Raw genomic sequence first — 26,707 nt, forward strand, 5'->3', positions numbered from 1 at the left:
GGTTACCTTTTGATAACAAATTTCATTGAATATAAGCTGTGTCTGTTGTTTAGACTTTTATATATTATTCAAATTATTGTATGTTGTGGGACTTTTATTTTGATGCCTCGTTGTAAGAGTGTGCTTAAATGCTTAATTGACGTGAGACTTCTAGTCATTAAGGGCTAGCGGCAAGGACGGACATTTTGTATGCTCCGAAAAAATTTGTTCCAGTCAAAAAGGACTTGAATGGTTATAAGGAAGAATTAAAGACGCTTTCTCTTTCTCATAGCATGCAGCCAATGAGTTTTCACGGTGGATTTGGAGACCAGTCTTCAAATAAATCAGTTGTTGGAGAACCGCTTGTGGATCTTTCACGTGCTACGAACATGGCGCGACAAGCCTTGGTGCTCCTAGAAACTTGCTGTATCATCCACTCGTGTCGTTGAGCAGTCGAGTTTTCACTGTAACTCCCTCCAAGCACACACAGACTGTCCACAACAGAGAAAGGTAGAGAGATGCAAGCTACAAAAATTAAGTCACTTCAACAGAGGTTTAACTATATCTATGACAAATGGAAAACACATTTTAAATCTTCTAAGCGGACATTATCACAATCAGCAGAGGCTTTATCAGATGATTTACTGAATGATGTCATTGGTGATGTCAGAGGTCTTTCCTGAGATGTCCAGCGTGTTTATGATGACGTACGCAAAATCGTAACTCCAGATCAAGACATGTGTCGAAGAGTGGATTTGTGTGTAGAGATTTCTAACTTTGTTGTATCTAGAGCCTCAAGTTGACTGAAGGGAAAAATTCCAGAAGGAGAAGAGCAAGACTGGCCTGAAGCAGGCTCCCTCTTCCATTCAAGTACTTGTAAATCAGGTTCATTCTCCTCTAGCTTGGATGGAGCTTCAGAACATTCAAGTAGGTCCTCTGTAAAACGACAAGAAGCGGCGGCTGAAGCTGCTGCAAGTGAAGCTGTAAAGTGAAGCTGCAAGTGAAGTGTTACAAGAACAAAGTAAAGAAAAACTGGAAATACAGCTCCTGGAAGCACAAGTTAAAAGGAAGTTAGCTGATCAAGAGGCAGCAGCTGCAAAGCGTCATTTAGAGCAAGAAGCAGAAGAGGTGAGAAGAAGAATAAAAAGAGAAGAGGAAGCTAAAATTAATGCTCAGTTGGAGGGGAACATGTAGCTCTACAAAAGGCTCTTGAAGAAAAACGGAGAAAGATACAACATTTGGAAGCAATGAAAGGTCTAAATGCAGCACGAGCAAAATTGAAGGTGTACAATGACGAGAAGGTCATAGATAAAGATCATAAGGACTTCTCAGAAATATCTTCTCTGCCACAAGCTGTAATCGCTTCTTCAAATGAAAGTACAGCAGAACTTGTAAAGGTGCTGGTAGGTGCTTTAAATGTAAATAGAATTTCTGCTCCTGAACCTTCAGTATTTAGTGGGGATCCACTGAGGTACAATGACTGGAAACTCTCCTTTGAAACATTGATCGACCAAAAGAATATCCAAGATAAGGAAAAGATATACTACCTCCGTAGGTATGTAAGTGGACAAGCGAAGAATGCACTTGAAGGATATTTCCTACTTGGAACTGAATCTGCCTATGGTGCTGCATGGGAGATTTAGAAGAGAGATACGGAAACCCATTTACAATTGCAAAATCATACAGGGACAAGCTCCAGGATGGCCTAAGATGGGATCTAGAGACAGCTTTGAGCTTAGAGAGTTTGTTGACTTCCTGCGGAGTTGTGAGGCTGCCATGGTTCATATCAAAGCATTGGAAATCTTGAATGACTGTAATGAAAATCGAAAGATTCTTTCAAAGTTACCGGATTGGCTTGCGGTAAGATGAAACCGGAAGGTTATTGAAATCGAAGAGGAGAGCAATCAGTTTCCCTCCTTCAGCAAGTTTATTAAATTTCTGACAAGGGAGGTAAAAATTGCTTGTAACCCTGTCACATCATTACAGGCACTTAAATTAGGTGAAGTTGAAAAGCCAAAATCCCATAAACGCCAAAGCTTTGGAGCAAAAACACTGGCCACAAATTCCAGTGAGAGGTCCGTTATAACATGCATTTTCTGCCTAAAGACTGGCCATGCTTTGCACAAATGCAGGAAACTCATGGAAAAATCAATTCCAGACCGAATCAAATTTGTTCAAGCTAAGAAGCTGTGCTTTGGTTGTCTTAAGTCTGGTCATTTCTCAAAGAACTGCAACAGTAGGAGTATTTGTGATATGTGCCATAAAATGCATCCAACATTGCATGAGGACAGAATCAAAGAAAACCTGAAGTTAAGTCAAGAAAAGTCAAGTACAGGATAAGAAAGGCATGAAAGACTACAGTCAGTACAACGTAAAGAAACAACCACAAATGTTACTTCAAACAGAGTAATACTTAATGAAGTTAACACACAAACAGCTGCAGTTATTCCTGTATGGATTTCATCTATAACTCAACCTGCACAAGAAGTCCTTGTTTATGCCCTCTTAGATTCTCAGAGTGATACAACTTTCATTTTGAGTGAAGTAGCTAAAGCATTGGGAGCAAGCAAAGAACAAGTTAAGCTCAAGCTCTCTACCATGACCCCAAGAACCACTGTGGTAAACTCTGAAAGAGTAAAGGACCTACAAGTCAGAGGCTTTAATTCTGGTAAAAGGATTTCTTTACCACCAGTCTACACTCGGGAATTTATTCCAGCCAATAGAACTCACATACCATCTAATGAAACGGCAAAGGCTTGGTTGCATCTGGAGCATCTTCAAGATGAAATAGCACCTTTACAGGATTGTGAAGTAGGTCTGCTCATTGGGTACAACTGCTCACAAGCCCTACTGCCAAGAGAAATAGTTTCTGGCCAAGAACATCAGCCTTATGCACAGCGTACAGACCTTGGATGGAGTATTATTGGTCATGGGAATCCTTATGTAGACTATGGCGACTCTATCGGAACCAGTCATCGTATTATAGTAAGGGATTTATGTAGTAAGGGATTCCACCAATTATGGAATCTTCTGTTAACTTCAAAACCGAGGCACATTATTTAAGACGAAATAAAGTTAAAGAAATGAGTCGTTCAAAGATGATAAAGGTCCTTGAATCAGACTTCTCAGAAAGATCCAGAATGGACGATCCTGTATCCCAAAAGGATCTCAAGTTCTTGATGAATTTAAGAGAAAACATCTCACAAAAGACCAATGGTCATTATGAAATGCCATTACCATTCAAAAGGGGAAAATCCCAAACTTCCTAATAACAAAACATGTGCAATACACAGCCTGAAATGTCTTGAGAGAAGATTTAAGAAAGATCAAAGGTACTTCAAGAACTATGTACAATTCATGGATGATATATCATGTGGTGATGCAGAACAAATTAGGACCATAAATTGGTTCACAGGACCACCGTTTCTTTGGCAAAATGAACTACCTGACAGAAAATGCAAGGTGGGAGAAATTAAAGATGATTATCCTGAACTTCACCAGGCTCTTGTGTGTAACACCAAGGCAAAGGAGAGTAGATCATTATTGGATCGTCTACAGAAATTCTCTGACTGGTCAAGGGTGGTAAAGGCAGTTGCTAGACTAAAACGTAAAATCAAAGAGTTCAAAGGCATGAAACAAAGAACCCAAGAAAGTACAAGCCTAGAAGAAAGGAAAGAAACAGAACATGTTATCATCAAGATGGTTCAAAGGGAAGCTTTCTCAGATGAGATAAAGAAGTTGAAGCAAAAGAAAGTTTTCAAGACCAAAGACAATAGGCTGTACAAGTTAAGTCCATTTTTGGATGAAGAAGGTATTATAAGGGTAGGAGGACGTTTAAGTCTAGCCACATTACACTCGTACATTAAGCATCCAACGATACTTCCGAAGAGCAGCCACATATCGGCTTTACTTATTAAGCACTTTCATGAAAGAGTCCATCATCAAGGACATGGTATGCCGATGAACGAACTACGAGCCGATGGATGGTGGATTTTAGGATGTAGTGGTGCCATTTCGTCACACATTTTCAATGTGTCAAGTGCAGAAAGTATAGACGGCCTACAGAAGAACAAAAAAAGAGTGACTTGCCTCGAGATTGAATGGAAATAACGCCTCCATTTACGTATATCGGTATTGATTGCTTTGGTCCAATATATATCAAAGAAGGGAGAAAAGATCTCAAAAGATATGGTCTTTTATTTACCTGTCTCTGTTCAAGGGCTATACACATTGAGATGATGGATGATATGACAACAGACTCATTTATCAATGCTTTAAGAGCATTCATTGCAATCAAAGGAAATGTTCGTCAGTTGAGATGTGATCAAGGCAGAAATTTTGTTGCAACAAGGAGGGAATTTGCAGAACTCATGAAAGGAATGGAGCAAGAAAGAGTTAAGGCTCTAGGATGTGAATTTCTTATGAATCCTGCTGCAGCAAGTCATATTGGGTGGTGTCGGGGAGAGACAAATAAGAACCATAAGAAGTGTCCTTACTGCTGTTCTTGACCAGTCAACACAAAGACTTGATAGTACTTCCTTAAGGACGTTCCTGTATGAAGTTATGGCCATCATTAATAGTAGACCACTCACTGCTGAACATATGAATGATCCATCCTCACTGGAACCTTTAACTCCCAACCACATTCTTACAATGAAGTCTACAAGTATTTTACCCCCACCTGGACAATTTATAAGAGAAGATCTTTATCTTCGTAAGAGGTGGCGCAGAGTACAGTATTTAGCAAATGAATTCTGGACTCGATGGAAGAGAGAATATCTTATGAACTTACAACCAAGACAAAAGTGGCATGAGAACCAAAGAAACCTGAAAGTCAATGATATTGTCCTTTTGCAAGATAGTCTGGAACCACGTAACAAATGGAAGCTGGCCAAAATTACAGAAGTTTACCCAGGGTTAGATGGTATGGTAAGGAAAATAAAGCTGTTAGTCAGTGAGACTACTTTTGACACAAAAGGGAAAGCCACAACTAGAACAGTTTTTCTTGAACGGCCTGTGCAAAAGGTTGTTATCTTGATTAAGACAGATTAAGGAGTACAACGTTGGTTTGAAAAGCACACCTACTGTAAGTGTTAAACGTTATCAAGCATTGTGTTTACAGAAATCTCACGTTAAGGTTTGTGCGATTTGGTGGGAGTGTAACTGCAGCTACAACATTTTATTTGGTTACCTTTTGATAACAATTTTCATTGAATATAAGCTGTGTCTGTTGTTCAGACTTTTATATATTATTCAAATTATTGTATGTTGTGGGACTTTTATTTTGACGCCTCGTTGTAAGAGTGTGCTTAAATGCTTAATTGACGTGAGACTTCTACTGTAGTCATTAAGGGCTAGCGGCAAGGACGGACATTTTGTATGCTCCGAAAAAATTTGTTCCAGTCAAAAAGGACTTGAATGGTCATAAGGAAGAATTAAAGACGCATTCTCTTTCTCATAGCATGGAGGGAGTTACAGCTAGTATCAGGCAACATGTCTGTAGAGCCTATACCGATAATGGGCAGACCCCAATATCTGTTGTTATATTCAGACGATATTCTCTTGTATATTTCTAATCCTGCAAAGTCCATTCCACCACTACTCAAGCTTATCAAAGAATTCGGTAGTTTCTCTGGATTCACAATTAATTGGGAAAAAAGTGAACTAATGCCAATCTTGACCTTGATCTAACCTTGATCAAGAACTCCTAGCCAGTACCAAATTTAAAATTCCAAACCAGCATTTCAAATATTTAGGTATAATAATTACTAAAAAGTCCAACATGCTTTTAAAAACAAACTGGAAAAAGAAAATTGATCAACTTAAAGACAATATAACCTTTTGGAAAACACTCCCCATGTCCATGATAGGCAAAATAAATGCTATAAAAATGGTTGTACTTTCAAAAGTTTTATATATATTTCAAGCTATCCCTTTTTCCATTCCCCTTTATCATAAACAGTTAGAATCTATTATAACATACTTTATTTGGGCCAATAAGACAGTAAGGAATAATAAAAAACATCTTAACAAATCCAAGGATCAAGGAGGGTTTGGGCTTCCAAATTTTAAAATTATTTTTGGGCAGCTAATCTAAACACTTTAGCGTGGTGGAGAAAGATCAGTTTAAGGAAGCCAGACAAACCAGAATGGTTAGCAATAGAAGAAGCTTCTTGTAATAAGACTTCAGTAATTGCAATGCTTAACAGTCCCATTAAAATAGACTTAAAATGTTATAATGGAAATAGTTATTTCTAATTCAATTAGAGTATGGAAACAAATCAAGAAATATTTGGAAATTCCAGATATATATCTGGGGGGCACGGTGGCTTAGTGGTTAGTGGGTGCGGAGTTTGCATGTTCTCCCCGTGCCTCGGGGGTTTCTTCTGGGTACTCCGGTTTCCTCCCCCGGTCCAAAGACATGCATGGTAGGTTGATTGGCATCTCTGGAAAAGTCTGTAATGTGTGATTGCGTGTGTGTGTGTGTGTGTGCCCTGTGATGGGTTGACACTCCGTCCAGGGTGTATCCTGCCTTGATGCCCAATGACGCCTGATAGGCACAACTCGTGACCCGAGAAGTCCGGATAAGCGGTAGAAAATGAGTGAGTGAGAGAGATGTATATCTGGATACTCCAATTTGCCATAATCATGCTTTCCCGTTCCCGAAAAAAGAAAATCGTTCTTTTTTCAATGTAAACAAATAGGCATAACAATTAAAGACCTATACACTGAAGGCAAATTTAGCTCCTTTGTGACCAGCTAAAGCAACACCATGCCCTTGCCTCCGCAAATCTTTTCCGTTATTTACAGGTTAGAGATTTTATCAGAAACAACATTCCAGATTTTGAAGTTTTGAAGTTAAATCCCAATTTAGAGAACATCATAAAGGTACATCCTGGTATAAGCAGTGGTGTGTCTTGTTTCTACAATTTACTGCTAGAAAAGGTTAACACCAACACAGAGAAAATAAAACTTGACTGGGAGGAGGAAATGAGTTTTAACATTCATGAAAATACTAGGAGGGACGCTTGAGAAACATACATACATGCTCTGTGAATACTAGTCATAATCTGATTCAGTTCAAGGTAATTCATAGGCTCCATTATTCAAAATCAAGTCTTCATAAAATATATCCTACAATATCTCTTCTCTGCCACATATGTAAAACAGTAGACGGCACTCACAGGGTTCCATTCTTTATGGTCATGCTCCAAAATCCAGCCATTTTGTAAAGGTATATTTAAATTTCTTTCTGAAGCACACGCAATCAATCTGGAGCCTGAACCCAGCGTTGGTGTTTTAGGAGCAAATAGTGCTTTTTGCAATAGATATCAAACATGATGTTAGAAAAAAAACTTATTCTACAGATATGGAAAGCAGACACTGTCCCAACCATTTAAATATGGACCAGAGAACTGGGCAATATGTTGCATTTGGAAGAATTGAGATAATCTTTAAATAGAAAATACCCACTTTTAAAGAAGATTTGGAATCCAATCAAATTATTCTTACAGGAGGACTGAAATCACTTTTATATTGATGCTTTATTTCCTGTCCAGTTTCACTTAATTTATTTTTGATATTTTTATTTTTTTTTATTTATTTATTTGTTTGTTTTTGCTGCTACTCAAATACAATATGCTTTGATTTATAGAACATTTAAAAGAAACCTATAATTAATCTAGGGTTGAAGTGTTGGGGTGAAGGGTTGGGGTGGGGGTATTTTATTGTAGATATGTTGTAAAATTAGTCAAGCATATGTATAATGGTTCTATTAGAAAATTCTGCATTTTTGAGCTCAACACATTCAGGCTAAAAATTGGGTGGGGAAAAAACATGGACACACCCATGAAATCATGTGTTTTGTTAGCAGCAAGCTAGCCAGTTGACATGTGTTTATGACTTTACAATTTATTTCTGGAAAATGCCAAACTGTATGGTTAGTGTTATAGATTTATCCTAACGCGTCTCTATTGAGTAACAGCAACACTACTGCAATCTTATACTGTAAACTTGCAAAACAGAAGTTCCACACTAAGACAACAATTAATCCTTATTTATTTCCCCAGTAAATCATATATATATACACTCGTTATTTCAGTTAGGCAATCACATTCTAAATGGAAAAAAAACCCCAAACAAACAAATAACGTTAAAAATATGTATAAAAAAACTTAAGAAGTTAAGAAATAAGCAAAGGGCATTTTTTTCAGTGTATATAAATATTTCTTATGTGCTAAGCACTGGATCTGTTATTCGTTTCTGCATTTCTGTAAATGTAACAGAATATTAACTTAACTTAATTTTTTTTCAGTCAACCTCTATACAGCATTACAAAAAACTGTTTACAATTCTAACTGTAATAATAACATTAATAATACTAATACTACTACTACTACTACTACTACTACTACTACTACTAATAATAATAATAATAATAAATATAGCTGCAAGCAGCGATTCCGGGGTCAAGCCGATCAGATGCGCTCAGAATATGTCGCTGATGAACCATACCAAGTTTCATAGCGATATGGCATTGCATTCGTAAAATACTGAATCTCGTGGCCACTAGGTGGCGCTGTCACGAAACGTTGCGAAATGTTTGTGTGTGTGTGTCTGTCTGTCTGTCTGTCTGTCTGTCTGTCTCTCTCTCTCTCTCTCTCTCTCTCTCTCTCTCTCTCTCTCTCTCTCTCTCTCTCTCTCTGTGTGTGTGTGTGTGTCTGTGTGTGTGAGAGTGTGTGTGTGTGTCTGTGTGTGTGTGTGTGAGAGTGTGTGTCTGTGTGTGTGTGTGTGTGTGTGTGTGTCACCGTGGTGCAGATTCTGATTCTGATATTAGCACGCAATACATATTGTGTGCCAACTCGCCCCTCAAATACTAGAATTGGTTTTGGACTGGTGTTTATAAGGTTTGAGCTAGACACACCAAAGTTGCTATAGTAACTTCTAAGACTGGCCTCTACATGTGTGCCAAATTTCATAACTTTCCTATGTAAGGTTCTATGGGCTGCCATTGACTTCAATGGCAGAAGAGGAAGAATAATAATAAGAAAACTAACGATAACAATAGGTGTCTACGCCCCTTCGGGGTTCTCCTCTAATAATAATAATAATAATAATAATAATAATAATAATAATAATAATAATAATAATAATAATAGTCTTAATAATAATAGTCTTCAGTTTGTACTCTGTTTGCGATCAATCTTATGGCGTCGTCGGAAAAATCCACACTGGATGAAAGAAGAAAGAAAGTATTAACATTTTAAGATAAATATAAAGTTCAGGGATTAACAAAAAACTATTCAATTATGTAACAAAAAGAATAAAAAAAAGTTTACCTTGAAGAGAATAATGATAATGAAGATAAGAAGGACAAACCCTCCAATGGAGCTGCCTACAATAAGAGCAGTTGACTTCACCACAATCAGCTTAACAAGTAAAACGTCTGCCTGCTGTTAAGGCAAAAACACGAATCAGTGATCCACTTATTGTTATATAAAAAACTGTATATAGACTGATACATAAATCTAAGGCTAACTTTCACCCACTTGATGTCTTGTTCGAATGTTTGTTCCATCATAAATGTTCTCATCAAATGTAATTTGTCCTTTGGCACTTATCCTTTCAGATTGACCCTGTTCAATTGAAAGGTTAAGTGATAAGTTTGCATTTGGTCAAAACTTCTGAATACACACAAAGCACAAAATAAATATCTGTTGATATATTTCTCTCAACAGCCGGAACCCTGGAAACTGGACAGGACATAAAGCATAAATCTATCTCTCTAACCCTCAGTTGTATAAAAATGATATAAAAATGTAAGTCGCTCTGGATAAGGGAGTCTGCTAAATGCTGTAAATGTAAATGTAATCATAGTTTTTGGGTGGTGCAAGGATGCATGATTTTACAGTGGTGCAAAATAGTGCAAAACACAGAAGAAAAGTGACAGTAAAGTGGTGATAATCATATTATCCAGAGTGGATAATCATATTATCCAGAATGACTTTTTTTAATACAACTAAGCAATTGAGGGTTAAGGGCCTTGCTCAAGGGCCCAATAGTGGCATCTTGGTGGACCTGGGATCAAACTCACAACCTTCCAATTGGTAGCCCAATACCTTATCCACTAGGCTACCACATACCTATAGTATCTAAAGTTTTTTTTTATTTGGTTTGTATATTAAGTTCTTTAAAAGAAGGTTCCTTCTTACAATATATACTCCCAAAGTGACTTTGTTTCAGATATTTCAAACATGCTTGTCTTTAACAATCAGTAATACTAAAAAAAGATATGAACAGAGATACTGTAGAATATGAATAGAGTAATAGTTTTTTCACTGTACCTGAATGTCTCGGATCTGCGTTTCAGCCGTAATGTTAATTTCATCCAACTTTGTCATATTACATACAATCTTGTAGGTTTTCTACAGAGACAAAATAGCATGACCATATTGTACATGATTAAAATATACAGTATATAGCAAAGAATATAAAGAGTTTTTGTAATTTACTTGAAAGTTACCTTAATATTTCCATCAGAGGGCCAATCACAGCTCTACCCAAAAGAAAACAGCGTGTTAGAATGTACAGAAAGTTTGAATAGATAGTTTCATCTATATTTATATTAACTCCATTTAGCAGAGTAGCACTTTATAGTCTCAATTAAAAACTATATACAAATACCTTTGGTTGAGTACTCTTGATGATGATTTGCGATTTGCTTGTGTGATTTTCAATTGTAATTGTCACAGTTATGCTGGCATTATATGTGTTTTGTCCCTGCAGCTGCAAATATAAGACACAATTGAGCTCTAAATGTTGAAATTAGAATAAAACCAGAATACGACACAGCAGAAACAAATGCTATTCAGAAAATGTACCTTAAAATTGAAATATAGCAATTGTGTACTGCTTTCTTCTTCATCTGTAATATTTAGTCTGTTTGGCATGACTGTGCTGTTAAATGGAAAAATCTTTCTGTAAACAGCATGATAAAGAAAAGGTTAAAATGAAAAGAAAAAAATTAAGATTTGTAGAATTCCTTACCCAATAAGCTGAACCTCAAGAGCCTTCTTCACTGTGAAACTATACGTCTTATAATCAAGTTCCTGACTGCCGTTATTTCCACTGAAAATATATGTAGATTGGTATAACTTTTCAGTACAACATACCACAAAGATCTGAAATGTTTCTCAATTAAAATAAAAGTGTAGGTTCCAACCCTGTTAAGTGAGCAATAATTGAAGCTGTGCCGTTTGTCGTTCCGTTGATCGGCTGCCAACTGATGGTAACAGTGGTCTGTACAGCGAAGTGGGAAAAAAACGAAGAGTTGCAGTTTTGTTATCTTTTAAAATAATGTACGCTTAGATTTTATTCCTACAACGTGCGTGAGTAATACTGTACCTGTTCATTCTGTCTGAATATGGGGTGCAAAAGTTTACACACTATTTGATGAATGTCATTTTTACCCTCACATGTTCCACCTTCAGATTTCTAAAAAAAAAAAAAACACATAAAAAATTAAAACTGAAATTATGAGCTAGCAATGTGCTTTTCAAGCCAATACTCCAGAGTTTTGAGGATAATTGTGATTTACCTTAAAAGATAGCATTTCAGGATACGTGAGAGTCAGAGTGGTCATATAAGAATTGTCTCCAGAGTTCACCAGTTCAAACTTTATATCCAAAGTTTGACTGGAGCCAATTACTACAATGTCATGGCTATAATGATGGGAACAATTGTCAGTGTTAAAACAGAAAAAAAAACAAAACAAAAAAAAAAACAGTAGGGTTGAATATTGACATAATGACTGCCAAACCTGAGTTCTGAGGTGTTCAAAGAAATTTCAGCCTTACATTGCTGATCCCTGCATTCTCTTTCAAACACAATCTGCACCATAAAAAAAGACAATAAACGCTGTGAATTTCTTTAATCATTTTTGAAACAAGAAATTGGACTGAATTGTAAATTTTTCTATCTATCTATCTATCTATCTATCTATCTATCTATCTATCTATCTATCTATCTATCTATCTATCTATATATATATATATATATATATATATATATATATATATATATATAATTATCATTATGTACAGATGCTATAGACACATTATGCATTGAAGACCATAGCAGACAAAAAGGAAATTGAATTGTTTGTCAATTATAATCTACATGTGAATTGTGTAGATCTTTACACTAAGACAAATGTAGAAGCTATAATTTCTTTAAAAACATATATTAAGGGAATTAACAATTTCAGACCATTAAAATAGGGGGTACCATTTTAACCCACCGAAGATGTTAAAAACCAATGTGCAAAATTCATTGACTGAATATTGAGAGATTAATACAAACCAACAGTTGTGTGAAAACCTACAGTTTCAAAAAAGTTGTTTATACTGCTGATGAGGAATGTCACGTTTTTTAACTAAACTTTTACTGCCCTGTTTTCAAAGCTAATTTGCAGTTCATATTTACCTCTTCTGTGGCCTCTGTTGGGGAAAATGCATCAAGAACTCGTATAGGTATAGTGCTGGATGGAATTAATGTAAAATTCACCCTAATCTTGATAGGTGAGTAACAATCAGAACAGCCCTGCAAACAATGTAAAAAAAAAACACTTTGTTGAAGAGATTTTTTTACATGGGATCAAAACTCAAGAGATGCAAATTAACTTACCAAATACGACAGATGTCTCTCTTGAATGCAGGTTTGGGTGTCTTTTAGATTAAACCTCATTTTCCCTTCTTGAGGCTTGATATAAACCAGTCTCTTTTGTTCTTTACCTGAGTCCAAATCAACATTGTACTCTATTGGTAGCTCACCAGCTAAAGGTATAAAGTTTGGGAGGCAAAATGATTAATAATGGAAATCATTAAAGAACAATGAAAGACAGAAAACTAAGCTGATACATTGAGGTTTGTGTATAACTACTTACACTTAATGTCTCCTCTTGGTGTGTTGAAGCAAATCACAAGCTTAAGTATAAATTTGCTTGAGTCTCCAGTGTTCTGCTTATCAAGGGGAATTATTCCATGGTCAACCTTTATTGCCGGCTTAATAATTATAACAGGGATTGTCCTAGAAGTGAAATAATAAATATGTTAACAAATGCACATTTAACATCATCTCTCTTCTCAACATGCATCTGTCAGATAATGAGGCCTACGTTTTACTGTTTGACACAGTTTTGGTTTGTTCAGCAATATCCAAACCGCGATAAGCGCCAAACCTGTTTTTTGCCTAAATGCTATATGTCCTCATTGATGGCCTGGATGAGCCATTTATTCTTTTTTAATATTTATTTTTTACTATTTATTTTATGTTACTATTTATTTTATTTGTAAGTCATATGTTGCATGTTTTCCTGTTGGTTTTGGAATAAAATAAAAAGAAACTTAGAATTTATATTCAACAAAATTGTTGTTTCATTTAACAATCACTGTTCAGACTGAGCCAACAGACCATTTTAACAGGATAAATTGAATATAAACAAAATGTGTGGGTCTAGGTAAAAAAAAAAAAGTCATTTTCATAAAAACTATTAAAATGGATTTATAGCATTTTGGAAAAGAGCTCCTCATATATAAAAATAAATTCTCCTCCTGTAACCGCCTTCGATCTGTGACAATAATAAAGGTTCATTGTCCATTAAAGGTCCAACTATTTGTTTTTTGCAAATAAAAAAGGATGAAGGGTATTTCAGAGTGTGGGTATAAAATAAAATAAAATAAATTATAATGTGAAATTGAAATATTTTCAGTGCTATTCAGTGTCTTATAGATTATGTAGCATAAACTAATGTTCAGTTATTCTGGATTACAAGTTAAGCTCAATTAATTGAAGTAAGTTAAAAGCCAGACAATTATTTTAAGACATGATTTCATTAACCTAATTACAATCCATGCTTCTACCAAGGCCAATTTCACCAATATTTCTCTACATTGGTTCCTTATGTTGCAGTCGGACAAATATTTCTTATTTGACTGTAATGTAAAGAAATCACACTGCTGGAATTTTGGAGTTCCATGTCATTAAATCTTGTACTCTGGCTAAACTGAATACAGTGAGTCTATTTTTTATATTTACAAGCTTGCATATTATAACGACACCTGATGATCAAACCCATATGTGGGTTTTTCCAAATTTAATAGACATATTTTATTACAGTCACGTACCAAAATTGATTAGAAAGCATTTTCAAAAGAGTAGAGGCTATTAACAGCAACAAAAACATATGAGTATGATGCTCAGGTGTCCACATACACGTAGTGTATGTAGTGTGTGTAATAGGAACAAAGCTCATGTAGGAACCAAAATTTTTTTTGAGGAACTGAAGAAATGTCATATCACACATGACATACAGGTTTAGTCAAAGGAGTCATTTGATCAGTGTTTCAGATTTGTTGCCTTACTGTACCGTGTCTAAATTGCTTAGAATTTACAAAAGCTTAGTTTAGACACTTGTAGTAGCACTGTCTCTTTGTAGCATGTTGGCACTGAAATCATGGCTCTTTGTTATACAGAAATTTGAACGGCCACCGGCAAAGTTGACTGACTTGAGATTGGAAAAACTCCTGATCAATCCATAAGACACAGATTTCGAAATTTTCCATTCTGTATGTCATATTTTACGTTCCTTAAATTGTAGCTTATAACCGTTTTATACAAATATAAATCTATTTCATTTAAATCCATTTCATACAAATAAAAATCTACAGTATAAAAAAAAGAAAACAATGAACAACCACAACATCCTTTTTGAAATTTTGCTGAAGTAGAACACACTGTCAAATTCTGTGATATCACATCATCCAACAATGAGCAATCACCCCCCCCCCCACCCCCACTCCGATTTTCTATACTCACTTAAAGAAAGTTATTACACCTTCACTCCCAACACTGATAACTGGTTGTTCGTTTTCCGCTGAAGGTATGACACTCACTGCCTGGCCAAAGTGCACAAGTTTAAAACTGAAGTCTGAGGGTGTGATTCTCTGCAAAGAAAAAAAATCACCCACTCAAAATGACATCACCTTTAAATCCACAAATCCATTATGTAAATCTGTTAAAAAAAGTGTGTAACTCTGAGAGAACAAGCTGTTCTCAGGCAAAGTAGTAAGGAGTTTGCCAAAGGGCATGTTAGAAAACATATGGAAAATGGTTCACTGTTTTGATGTTAAAGAACCTTTTAGAACTGACAGTAAGTGATGCAAATGTGACAACTGTTATTGGAGGCAAATTTGGTTCTAACAGGTTTTGGTCTTGGCAGACCCAAACGTACTGTGAGGGTCTGCTGGGAATGTTTGGCAGAGTCTCCGGTCAGAAAGATCTTCAACTCCCACCTTCGGCAGAGCTTCATCCAGTTCACGAGGGAGGTTGGAGACATTGAGTCCGAGTGGACCATGTTCTCCACCTCCATTGTCGACGCAGCTGCTCGGAGCTGTGGCCGTAAGGTCTCTGGTGCCTGACGTGGCGGCGTACCCGGTGTTGGACCCCGGAAGTAAGGGATGCCATCAAGCTGAAGAAGGAGTCCTATTGAGCCTGGTTGGCTTGGGGGACTCTGGAGGCAGCTGAAAGGTACCGGAGGGCCAAGTGAGCTTCAGCCCGAGTGGTTGCAGAGGCGAAAACTCGGGTCTGGGAGGAGTTTGGTGAGGCCATGGAGAAGGACTACTTTGAGGATCTCCTCAACCCCACCAACATGTCTTCCACTTGGCTTGGTAGTGGACTCGTCGATTCCCCAAGCTGAGGTTACTGAGGTAGTTGAGAAGCTTCTCAGTGGCAAAGGCACCGGGGTGGATGAGATCCGCCCCGAGTACCTCAAGTCTCTGGATGTTGTGGGGCTGTTTTGGTTGACACACCTCTGCAACATCGTGTGGCGGCTGGGGACAGTGCCTCTGGACTGGCAGACTGGGGTGGTGGTCCCTCTGTTTAAGAAGGGGGACCGGAGGGTGTGTTCCAACTACAGGGGGATCACACTCCTCAGCCTCCCCTGAAAAGTCTATGCCAGGATACTGGAGAGGAGAGTTCGGCCGATATTCAAACCTCGGATTCAGGAGGAACAATGCTGGTTTCGTCCCGGTCGTGGAACGCTGGACCATCTCTATACCCTCGCCAGGTTGCTGGAGGGTGCATGGGAGTTTGCCCAACCTGTCCACATGTGCTTTGTGGATTTGGAGAAGGCATTCAACTGTGTCCCTCGTGGTGACCTGTGGGAGTGCTCTGGGAGTATGGGGTCCGGGGCCCTCTGCTAAGGGCTGTCCGGTCCCTACAGTATATGACCGGAGCAGGAGTTTGGTTCGCATAGCCGGCAGTAAGTCAGACTTGTTCCAGGGGAAGACCTAGGACATGCTGGAGGGACTATGTCTCTCGGCTGGCCTGGGAACACCTCGGTATTCCCCCGGAAGAGCTGGAGGAAGGGTCTGGGGAGAGGGCATCTGGGCATCCCTGCTTAGTCTGCTGCCCCCGCGACCCGGCCCCAGATAAGCGGTAGAAGATGGATGGATGGATGCAAACCATGAAAACGTCTGGGCTATCTTGTTTTATAAGTTATGTGTTTCAACAAGTTACCTTTAAATTGTGTCAAAAACTAATTGTAAAAAGCACAAAAGTACAAATTTTCAAGGAGTTCAAGGAGGTTAATACTTAATGAATTAAAAAGCCTACCTGTGAATACTGGTTGTTTATCCCGTGTTTGAATCCGTTAAATATGTAGACACATCCTACATCATTTTCTTCAAGAGGAGCTCCCACTGCCACATCTCTGATTTTGTTCCCATCAATGTCTCCAATATCAGCGATGGCAGAGCCAAACCTTGCACGTATGTAATTTTCTAGTCCTCGCAATTCAGAGGCTTCTTTCTCAAATTTTCCCTGCAGGAACAGTTCGTTGAATGGTTAATTTAAAAGAGATAAAATCCAAAAAAAAATTTGGAAGGAAAGATGCAATTAGTAGCTATACTTTATTCAGTTTGTAAATCAGCACTTTGCCCTCTTCCCCTTTCACATGGAAATGTGGAGCTCCAACCAGAAGATAATCTGTATGACTGATGTCCACGACACAGAGAACTGATCCAAAGTAAGACCCTACCTGCAGAACCATTAGTTATTTCCGTTACTGTCAAACATTTCCAGCATAAAAGACAGATATTTTATCCAAAAAAAAAAAAGATTCCAAGTATTTCTTGCTTTTATTTATTTGAAATATTTCTTCAAACCTGATCTCCTTGTAGTATGTCTTGATTGTTCTCATTAAAAATAAACACTGCACCAGTCAAGTTGTATCTGGGAGCCCCAGATATATAGAGTGTTTCTGAGTCTGTATTTGCAGATGTCACACTGTAACCTGTAATTACCAAAAGGCTTTTTAGGGTGTGATCTGATGAAAATGTTTCTTTAACACGAATGCTTTCTGTTTATCATACCTAAATAGGAAAATCTGGGTTCTTCCTTGGATGCATTAAAAAATGTCACAGGTTCCTTGTTATTTTTTGTTAAAATGATCCCTCCACTCCAGTCATAGGCCCCCACCGCACCAAAAAGGATTGAACCCTACAGATTTACAGAGATGGTATGTAATCATATAAGACAAAGTCAAATACTCATGATACCTTTTAAACAAATGGAGTTACTTTAAGGTTTTTTAAAAAAAAACTCTAGCTGTACTTATCTGGTACTTACATCACGCGTAATGTGAGAGCTAAATCCAGCCTCTGCAAGCTGAAATTCAAAACCTGCTCCCTTTTGTAAGCCTTATAGAAGAGACAATCAATTAGTTACACCATGACACAGTTTCACATATTTAATCAAAAGCATATTAGACAAAAAGCACCACTTTTTTCTTTCTTTCTTTTTTTCTTACTAAAAGTTTGGAAGCAACAATAATTTTGTAGTTAAACAGATAATATGTCAAGAACAAGTTTATTATTCCATAATGAAAGAGATTTGACTTAATGCTAACTAACATTTTTTAAATTCTTTTATTTCTAAATGAATTCAGCAAAATTTCAGCAAAATTTCCCTTTATATTGTAAATATAAATTATTGATCGGTTACTAACAACACAAGTGATTTGCACTTATTTTCAAATTACGTACCTTCAATTGCAATTATGCTGTTTTCCAAAGAAGAAAGAATTTTTTCCAAGGCCGCATAATTAGAAACTTTGAAAAATCTTTCACTGCTGCCAGCTATTTCTATCATTTCGTTTATTGCTTTTGATTTATTTATGACATCTTTCCCCACCTGAGAATAGATTAGTGTATTAGTGCTATATTGTTGATGAACCCTTTATATCTGTCTATATAATATATTTTAAAGATGCATTTACACTCTTATTTTCCAAAAAAAACCTAAAGAGGTTTTTGATATTAATCACATATGCTTAAAACATTTTTAAAGTTTCTTAAATATGTATATATTAAATATATTATCTTTGGCATTGGGACAAAGCAATGGAAGAAATTATTACAGCTTTCACTTTTTTGCCAACTGATGTTCTAACTTTCCATTCGAGCAATATTTGTACAAATTATATAAAAATAAATGTAACAAGATTAAACTTTGGGTTTGGTAACCAAGTAGGAATCTAATACTATAGGATGCATATTACTAGTTCCTGTTCAATTTGTGTCACTAGAGACACGAAACATTATAAAAGTGTACACTTACTCCTATAGCATAGCGAGTAATCCCATTCATCTGTGGCATGTTCAAAACATCGCTGAGGTTTCTTGTATCTCCTACCATTTCTCCATCAGACAGTAGGATAATCATTTTTTTTGCATTCCTTATTGATCCATTTTGAGGAACAAAAATGTCTGTGCTGCGGGTTGTACAGGACAGAGATGCTAATAAATATAAGATGTGCTACAATAGACTGTTGGCAATTTATGCACTTTTGCATAAACTCATAATAATGAATGTTTGTGTTCGAGTACTTACAGAACATGGTAGAGTGCTGAGGCAGTCTTGGTGACTGCCCCAAGCTGTTCTATGTTCTTCACCTTATCCAAGGCATAGTTACTGTCATCATTTTCTTGTAGAGAGAGTTCTGTTCTTATGTCTCTCCCAAACTGCACTATTGCAAAGTTGCACTGAGGACAAAGAGAGAGAAAGAGAGAGAGAGAGAGAGAGAGAGAGAGAGAGAGTTTATCATTTATATAACTTTATCAATTATATGTAAACCGTTTAGTTTTGTCTGTGTTGATGAAGATAATTTATCCAATTCCAGACAGACATAATGATGTTCTGAAAAGTCAATGATGTTCGTGTTATCTGAAAAGTGTTTTAGTACTTTATACTTTTCTTTTTTTCATTATACAATTTCTTCTAACACACTAATGCAAAAGACATTTCATATGGTCCTTAAGACTTTTGCAGTAATTCAATTCAATGACATTTTACTTGTATAGCACTTTTAACAATGGACATTATCACAAAGAAGCTTTACAGGAATATAAACATTTAGAATATAAATTATAAATGTTAAATTCAAATTTATCCCTAATGAGTAAGCCCGAGGTGTCAAGGAAAAACTCCCTGAGAAAATATAAGGAAGAACCTCGAGCAGAACCAGACTTAAAAGTAAACCCATCTTCAGTAGTGTTTTCCTTTTTCTTATTTTAACTAGTTAAAAATTACAGATACACTACTATATTTTAAATGGTTTAAAAGGAATAAAACGGTAACTATCTTGACCAGTATTTTCCCATTATACTACAATGGTTTATATATTGTTATACAGGTTTATACACTTATCAAATCATGAGCTTTTATTATGTTTTGTCCCTTACTTACAATGAAACATGTTGTCCAAACATTTTTCATCACGTTACTGATAAAGTCTTTTGCCCTTACAAAATCGTCCGGCTCAATGCTACCAGAGCCGTCCAGCACAAAAGCGATCTCCGTTCCTGCATCTTTACATAAACAAAAGTAGCAAAAGAGATTTAAAAAAATACATATGATACAAATACAAATACAAACTGTAGTTTACTGATATTCAAACTTATATTTACTATCTTTTGTTGTATAATCTGTTTTGTCATTGCTTGACAAAATTGAAATACCTTCATCTTCTTCATCATCATCAGCAATTGTGTCATTCTCTTCAGCTCTTCTCTTCCTCGACTTGTCTAATTACAATCATTTACAGTTTTTAAAAATGCATTAACAGTAAAAATATGCATAATATATTCTTAATTAGCATTCATTTTTACTATTTAGTCAGATTGTTTACCTTGAGACATTCGACTGGCTTGATATCTGTTGTTGTTTTTGTTGTTGTTGTTGTTGTTGTTGTTAGGATTTGGATTCTGCAGCTCTAAAACTAATATGGTGTATTATTATTAAGTGAGGATGAGTGTGAAGTATTCTGACTAGAGAATTTCTTGTTATTTAGTGCAGACACATACCCAACTTAACAGGATAGATTTTTCTCTTTTCCTGATCATCAAATATAAATGTACAGTTTCCATTGAAATACTCAGTCGATGAATTCCTTGTCCGAACTTGGTTACAAACCTAAGTGTTGAGACAACAGACCTTCATTTACGGTTCATTTGCTTTTCTAGAAATTTTCAGTTAAAATCAACCTGACTACCTGACAATAATAAATGGCTGAGTAACAACTTCTACATTGGAAATAAATAAAGTAATTAATTGATTTGTCTAATTTTGGGCTTTTTTTTGTACCAATGTTTTAATGATGCCAAATAAAAATTTCGTAACTGAATTGTCGTGTTTTAGATAAAAAGTGCCTCACAGAAGGAAAGCAGAATTACAACAAGAGGATGGCTGCTGGGGAAGTCTCTATTGTTTGTCGGAAATGTGTGTGGTCAGATTTATGACTAATTAAGGTCAGGAGTGACGGCAGATGGCTGCAATCTATAGGAAATGAAAATTCCCCAGAGACTTTTAAAGGACCTGCTAATTTGTTATTAAGTCCGGTGTTTGTCTCTGTATACAGCTACAGCTTTTTGTGCATAGTCTACACAACATTTATTTATCAAGCTCCAGATCAGCACCATATCATCTCTTTTCATAGTCACTTCATGAGGGAACTTGACAGGGTGCTTAAAAGAGAAGTCGTTATGTCTAACGCCTTCTGCAAAGGGAAACTGTGGTTTCACACAGAGAACTAGACATGTCATCAGGAGCAGACAGAAAACTCACACACAATATCAGTTTAAATCAGTTAAAAAAAAAATTTATTATTCATATATTTCATTTTATGTGATTGAAAATATGAAAAAAAAAAATAAAAAATACCAGAAAGTGCTCCTCATCTTCCTTCAACCTGGATGCTACAGATGCAATTGGAGTCAAGCCTTTTGTTAAGTCTGTAATTGATTTATTAGCATACGTTTTAATTACATTAAAGTATTGCAGTGTGAAATTATCATGATAATGTTACAATAATTGCAGGTAAATGTTACTTAATAAATAGTGTAATATACGTATAAGCATGACTGGCCTATTTTTAAAATACATATGAGATGGACAAAGAAAAACTTTACCAGAAATATACATTCTGGAACATATATTCTCTTTGCATCTGAAAACGTCTCCAGAGGTTGGAGAAGGAACATAAAGTCTAAAAATAAATGAATAAATAATAAATATAAATATATATATAAAAGCACGAGTTATTTTCACTCACTTCTGATATTTCAGAGACTTTGGTTAATAAGCATATTAAACATATTTTGCTATTTTAAAATCTTTGTGAAAGATACTAACCCATCCTGTGACTGAATAATGGTTTGGCCAAACAGCGGGTCATCATTTTTAAAATTGCCCACTGGCTCAGTGTATATATTGAATCCCAATGCTGTGTAAATCTCTGTGAAAATATATTCAGAGAATAAAAAAAATAAAGCCTAGTACAGAATAGTAACAAATGTAAGAAACTCTTCACGCTTGGTTCTGTTTTAATCAAAAATCTTAGATTTTATCTGTACCATGTATAATGTGAATACGTCTTACTTAAACGTGTAAGATGACCATAGAGTAAGCTAGAAAAGAGACATACCTGTTATAAACAGCACAGCTGCAAACATCTTGTCGAGATTGTTGAATAACTTGTAAGCTACTATTGTCTGTTAGATTGTCAGCACATAACAAGTTTCCGGTGTTGTCTTCCTGTCCTCAGTCTGAACACACCGTCACTCCTCCCACCAGCTGCTGCCTGAAAATGTGATTTGTGTAATGACTGAATTGAAGATTCTGCCATAATTATAGCACTTGAGAAAATCTTTCTGCATGTATTATTTTAAGCACAACAATAGGTTTTCAAATCTAAATTCTATAATATTTCATGTCTTGACCCAAAGTAGAAAAAAGATGGAATCTGTTGACTACATGTTCCTGTACATGTTAATTCAGGACAATCCTGGTGCCAGCTGTAGAAATATTTGTGCTGTTTTAATGTTAAGCAAATATAGTATATGGAGTAAAAGTTTATAGTGATATATTATCCTCAATAGTTCATTTAATATCTGTAAGCTGTTCCATTGTAGTGTATCCTAATTTCTAATAGGTAATGAATTCACGACAAGTCATACATTCTGCTGTAATCGAAACCCATATCATCATGTAAAAATGTAATATAGAAATAATCGTAGGCTTCCTCTTTCTGTTCTAAATCTGAACACCGAATTTCTCATTATATATGGTTAGAATAAAAGACAAACAACAAGCAAAATTTTCCACAATATTGTCTGTCTGCAGATTGCTGATCAGACAAAGTGTGTGTTTCAATTCATATAATTTTATTCATTTTAATTCATATATCTGAGCTGTGTGCCCTTGAAAAAGGCCCAGAATGAAGTTCAATAACTTGTTTTTAATCTCTCAGTTTCTTCTTTTTGGCTGCAATCTCGCTAACAGTATCTAATAGTCTCTCCCATCTGCTCCCTGGACAATAAACTGGACTACATCTGATTCAAGTGGACCACACGACAAGAGTTTAGAGACTGTTCTGTCGTTGTTTTTACATAGACACGAGTCAGCGACAAAGTTCTAGATGCCGCCATACAGCTGGAAGGTTTACCACATTTTGTTTCTACAGAAAGGCTCATGGTGGTGTCATGTGTGTTTTACATCAATGTAGAATGGTCTGAGAACTCTGTGCTTATTTTTAGTTACTGCTCATTGCTAGTGGAGTTTGTGATTGTTAGATGCAGGCCATTTTGTTTGTTGCCATGTACATTCCCCCCAGTTCTAATGCTAAGGTGTGCTCTTCCCTCTTCGAGCCATCTTGAATTTTTACTTCCGTGGCGGCGGCCATTTTAGGTATCAGGTACAATATAAGGATACTGCTTCCATATGGTTTCTTGCCAGATGGTCTCCTCAGTTTGCTTAGTGCATCTGTAATTTCATCTAGCCTTGTTGCGGTTTCTTCCCTGCCTGGTTTGACTCTGTTTGTTTCTGTTTTTTCTTGCTCTGGATTGTTCTGACTGCCTGTGTACCAGTTTATTGGACTGTTTTTCACTCTGTGTTTTTGCCTGCCCTGTATTACTCTGCCTGCCTGTGTACTGGATTATTGGACTGTTGTTTACATTGTGCTTTTGCCTGCCCATCTTAACCCTGCCTTCTGGTTTACCTGATTACGGACTGTTTATTACTCTGGGTTTCGGCCTGGCCTGCATTGATCTGCCTGTGTTACGATTACTGTGCTGCTCCAGTCCCAATTTTCAGTCTATCAATCTGCCCAGTTCATTAAAGACTTTATTGCTGGATATTTCAACCATACAAATCCTGAATCAGTTTCCGAATCTGAGTAGTCAAAGTGGGTATGGGGCTCCTGAATATATGCGCTTGGGATGTTTGTGTAAACAAGATCCAGCGTGTTCGCCCCTCTCCACTGAAATGACGATAAAAGCTTCTTGACTTGTATTTAGCTTTAATCAAATTTAAAAAAGTGATGCTTGCCTACAAACTAAAAATGGACCTGTGACACACCACTTGAAAGTAATTACTGAACTGCATTCTGTACCCTGTTCCCCTCTAGTCTAGCACACTCTGCTTGGACCCAACAGACCTCAAGGTACAAGGAAAACATTTGTTAATCTTCTCTCTGCTGGCACCCAGGATATTGTGAATTCTGCTAGAGAATTTATGATTTTCATATTTGACTGACAAAAACAAAAACAAACAATAGACCAAAATCAACACAATTTACAATTTGAAATGAACAGAATGTTTTAGAATGTTGAAATATTTAAAACAAAGAAAATAAATGTTAAATAACTTGAAGATTTAAGATTCTGCACTTTGTTAATCCCTATTTAAATGTAAGAAAATGTGCGATAAACACCATATTAACTGCTTTGCACAAAAGCTCAGGTTTTCCTTAAAACTATTCTATTCTTTTGAAGCATGCATTTTGTACAAATCTGTGGAGTTCATGCCAGCTTGTGTTCACAGTCATTTAAACAAAAATGGAGATCAAATTAAATACTAAGAAATTGCGACATTCAAGTCTAATGAACAATGGCATTGTTTTTAATATAATTGTAATGGAAATAGTTGTAATGATTGAAATAAGAAGGCACATTTGCAGGTTTGTACCTTTTTGAAACTGGATCACATGATCGTGTGGTTTTACGTGCAACTCTGTGGTGCACAGCTGAACTGAAAATAGAGTGAGCATTTGTGAGAGCTTTGTCATTTCATAACCTAGATGGCTTGGTTTAATTGGGTCAGGTGAAAAAACGGCTGTTGTGATAAATTAAAGAAAAGTGAAAATGTTTAAACATATGCACTGCTTTGTCCTGCACTGTAAAATAATTCAATTTGTTTGCTGTATCTGGTTATATATAGAGATTGTGTCAACCTTTCTCTCAGAGTATGACAGGATGTGGTGAAAAATATGTCTGACTATATAAACAGCTTAAACTGTTCACTTTAAACTCTAGGTCAGAGACTGTCTGGGTTTCATATGTCATGTCACCTAGTTTGTATTATGTGGCACTGATGGGAAATGGTGTTGGATTCCAGTGAATTCTGAGAACTGTCATTTTAGCAAAAATAAAGCCATGACAGGGCAAACACACACACACTCACACATTATATATACATATAACACTGGAATGCCATAAAATACCAAAAAGTTCACATGACATACTGTACATATATATGTAAAATATATGTAACTTAAAGTACATTTACATTTACAGCATTTGGCAGACGCCCTTACCAGAGCGACGTACATAAGTGCTTAAATCTCTAACACTGAATACATTAATGCTGGTTCACTAGGTTACATACTTAAGATACCATGAGTTTAAAACATTTGTTCAAAGTTACAATGAAAAAGTGTCAGTTTTTTTTTTTTTTTTTTTTTTTTTTTTTTTTTTATTTTGCAAAGGATAAGGAAAGAAGTGCTAGTTGAAGTGCTTCCTGAATAAGTAGGTCTTCAACCGCCGCTTGAAAATAGCCAGTGACTCAGCTGTCCGGACCTCTATGGGAAGTTCATTCCACCACCTTGGTGCCAGTACAGAGAAGAGTCTTGTAGTATACTTGCCTCTTACCCTGAGAGATGGCGGAACCAGTCGAGCAGTGCTGGTAGATCGGAGGTTACGGGGTGCAGTGCGAGGAATGATGAGGGCTTTGAGGTAAGAGGGAGCTGGTCCATTTTTGGCTTTGTAGGCCAGCATCAGTGTTTTGAATCGGATGCGTGCAGCTACCGGAAGCCAGTGGAGGGATCGCAGCAGCAGGGTGGTATGCGAGAACTTTGGCAGGTTGAAAACAATCCAGCAGCTGCATTTTGGATCATTTGCAGAGGACGGATTGCGTTCATAGGTAGACCTGCCAGCAGTGCATTGCAGTAATCCAGTCTAGAAATGACAAGAGACTGAACAAGTACCTGGGCAGTCTGTGTGGACAAAAATGGCCGAATCCTTCTAATGTTGTAGAGAAGAAACCGACATGAGCGAGTCACATTTGCAACATGAGAGGAAAAGGACAGTTGATTGTCCATGGTTACCCCAAGGTTGCAAGCTGTGGCTGAAGGGGAGATCAGATCGTTGTGCAAGGATATAGCAAGATCGTGACCTGGGGATGAATCACCTGGGATGAACAGCAGTTCAGTTTTGCTAGGATTGAGCTTTAACTGATGAGCAGTCATCCATGATGAAATTTCTGCCAGACATGCTGAGATCCGGTCAGAAGCTGTAGCATCTGAGGGTGGGAAAGAGAAGATAAGTTGTGTATCATCAGCATAGCAGTGGTAAGAGAACCCATGTGATGAAATAACTTCACCAAGAGAGTGAGTATACAAGGAGAAAAGAAGAGGACCAAGTACTGAGCCCTGTGGGACGCCAGTGGAGAGTCTGCGTGGAGCAGATGTCACTCCCCTCCATGTTACTTGATATGAGCGTCCTTCCAAGTAGGAGGCAAACCATTCCCAAGCTGATCCGCAAATCCCAAGACTCTTGAGGGAGTCTTGTGGTTGACCGTATCAAACGCTGCTGAAAGGTCAAGGAGGATAAGGACGGATGATAGTTTGGCTGATCTAGCAGTATGTAGCTTCTCAGAGACATCCAAAAGGGCTGTCTCTGTAGAGTGAGCTGCTTTAAAGCCAGACTGTTTGGGATCTTGGAGGTTGTTCTGTGAGAGACAGACAGACAGTTGATTATAGACAATGCGTTCAAGAATTTTTGAAAGAAATGAGAGAAGTGATACCGGTCTGTAGTTACTGATGTCTGATGGATCCAGA

General features: G+C 36.8%; 1 protein-coding gene across 2 annotated transcripts; it reads right to left on the reverse strand.

The window, feature by feature from the left end:
- Positions 1 to 9,031: 9,031 nt before the first annotated feature.
- On the reverse strand, positions 9,032 to 25,224 carry itgae.2 (integrin, alpha E, tandem duplicate 2). 2 transcript variants are annotated; one of them, XM_047820875.1, is made up of 33 exons: positions 24,559 to 25,224; positions 22,019 to 22,174; positions 21,727 to 21,829; positions 21,504 to 21,580; positions 21,256 to 21,326; positions 20,400 to 20,508; positions 20,225 to 20,314; positions 20,055 to 20,120; positions 19,783 to 19,904; positions 18,928 to 19,079; positions 18,655 to 18,808; positions 18,081 to 18,228; positions 17,665 to 17,735; positions 17,409 to 17,535; positions 17,202 to 17,329; positions 16,946 to 17,074; positions 16,651 to 16,857; positions 14,854 to 14,981; positions 12,923 to 13,065; positions 12,664 to 12,812; positions 12,463 to 12,579; positions 11,798 to 11,868; positions 11,576 to 11,699; positions 11,383 to 11,472; positions 11,201 to 11,277; positions 11,026 to 11,106; positions 10,860 to 10,935; positions 10,663 to 10,764; positions 10,502 to 10,534; positions 10,323 to 10,403; positions 9,528 to 9,614; positions 9,318 to 9,428; positions 9,032 to 9,209 (listed from the first exon to the last, which is right to left on the reverse strand). In XM_047820875.1, exons 2-33 carry the CDS (start codon positions 22,044 to 22,046, stop codon positions 9,156 to 9,158), a joined length of 3,306 nt encoding a protein of 1,101 aa, XP_047676831.1. In that variant the 5' UTR covers positions 22,047 to 22,174; positions 24,559 to 25,224; the 3' UTR covers positions 9,032 to 9,155. The 2 variants fall into 2 exon arrangements, with proteins under 2 accessions (XP_047676831.1, XP_047676830.1); XM_047820874.1 differs by having other exon boundaries at positions 9,318 to 9,431.
- Between the last annotated feature and the right edge of the window lie 1,483 nt (positions 25,225 to 26,707).

Source organism: Tachysurus fulvidraco, chromosome 11, assembly GCF_022655615.1.
Source record: "Tachysurus fulvidraco isolate hzauxx_2018 chromosome 11, HZAU_PFXX_2.0, whole genome shotgun sequence".
Taxonomy (NCBI): Eukaryota; Metazoa; Chordata; class Actinopteri; order Siluriformes; family Bagridae; genus Tachysurus; species Tachysurus fulvidraco.

Bases quoted from the DNA above. Each gene is read 5' to 3' on its own strand.
- itgae.2 (XM_047820874.1), bottom strand. From the start codon at position 22,046: ATGTTTGCAGCTGTGCTGTTTATAACAG. The intron at 12,813-12,922 runs GTAAGTAGTTAT...TTATACCTTTAG, and splicing joins ACCAAGAGGAGACATTAAGT to CTGGTGAGCTACCAATAGAG. The intron at 11,107-11,200 runs GTTGGAACCTAC...ATATATTTTCAG, and splicing joins ATTATTGCTCACTTAACAGG to TGGAAATAACGGCAGTCAGG.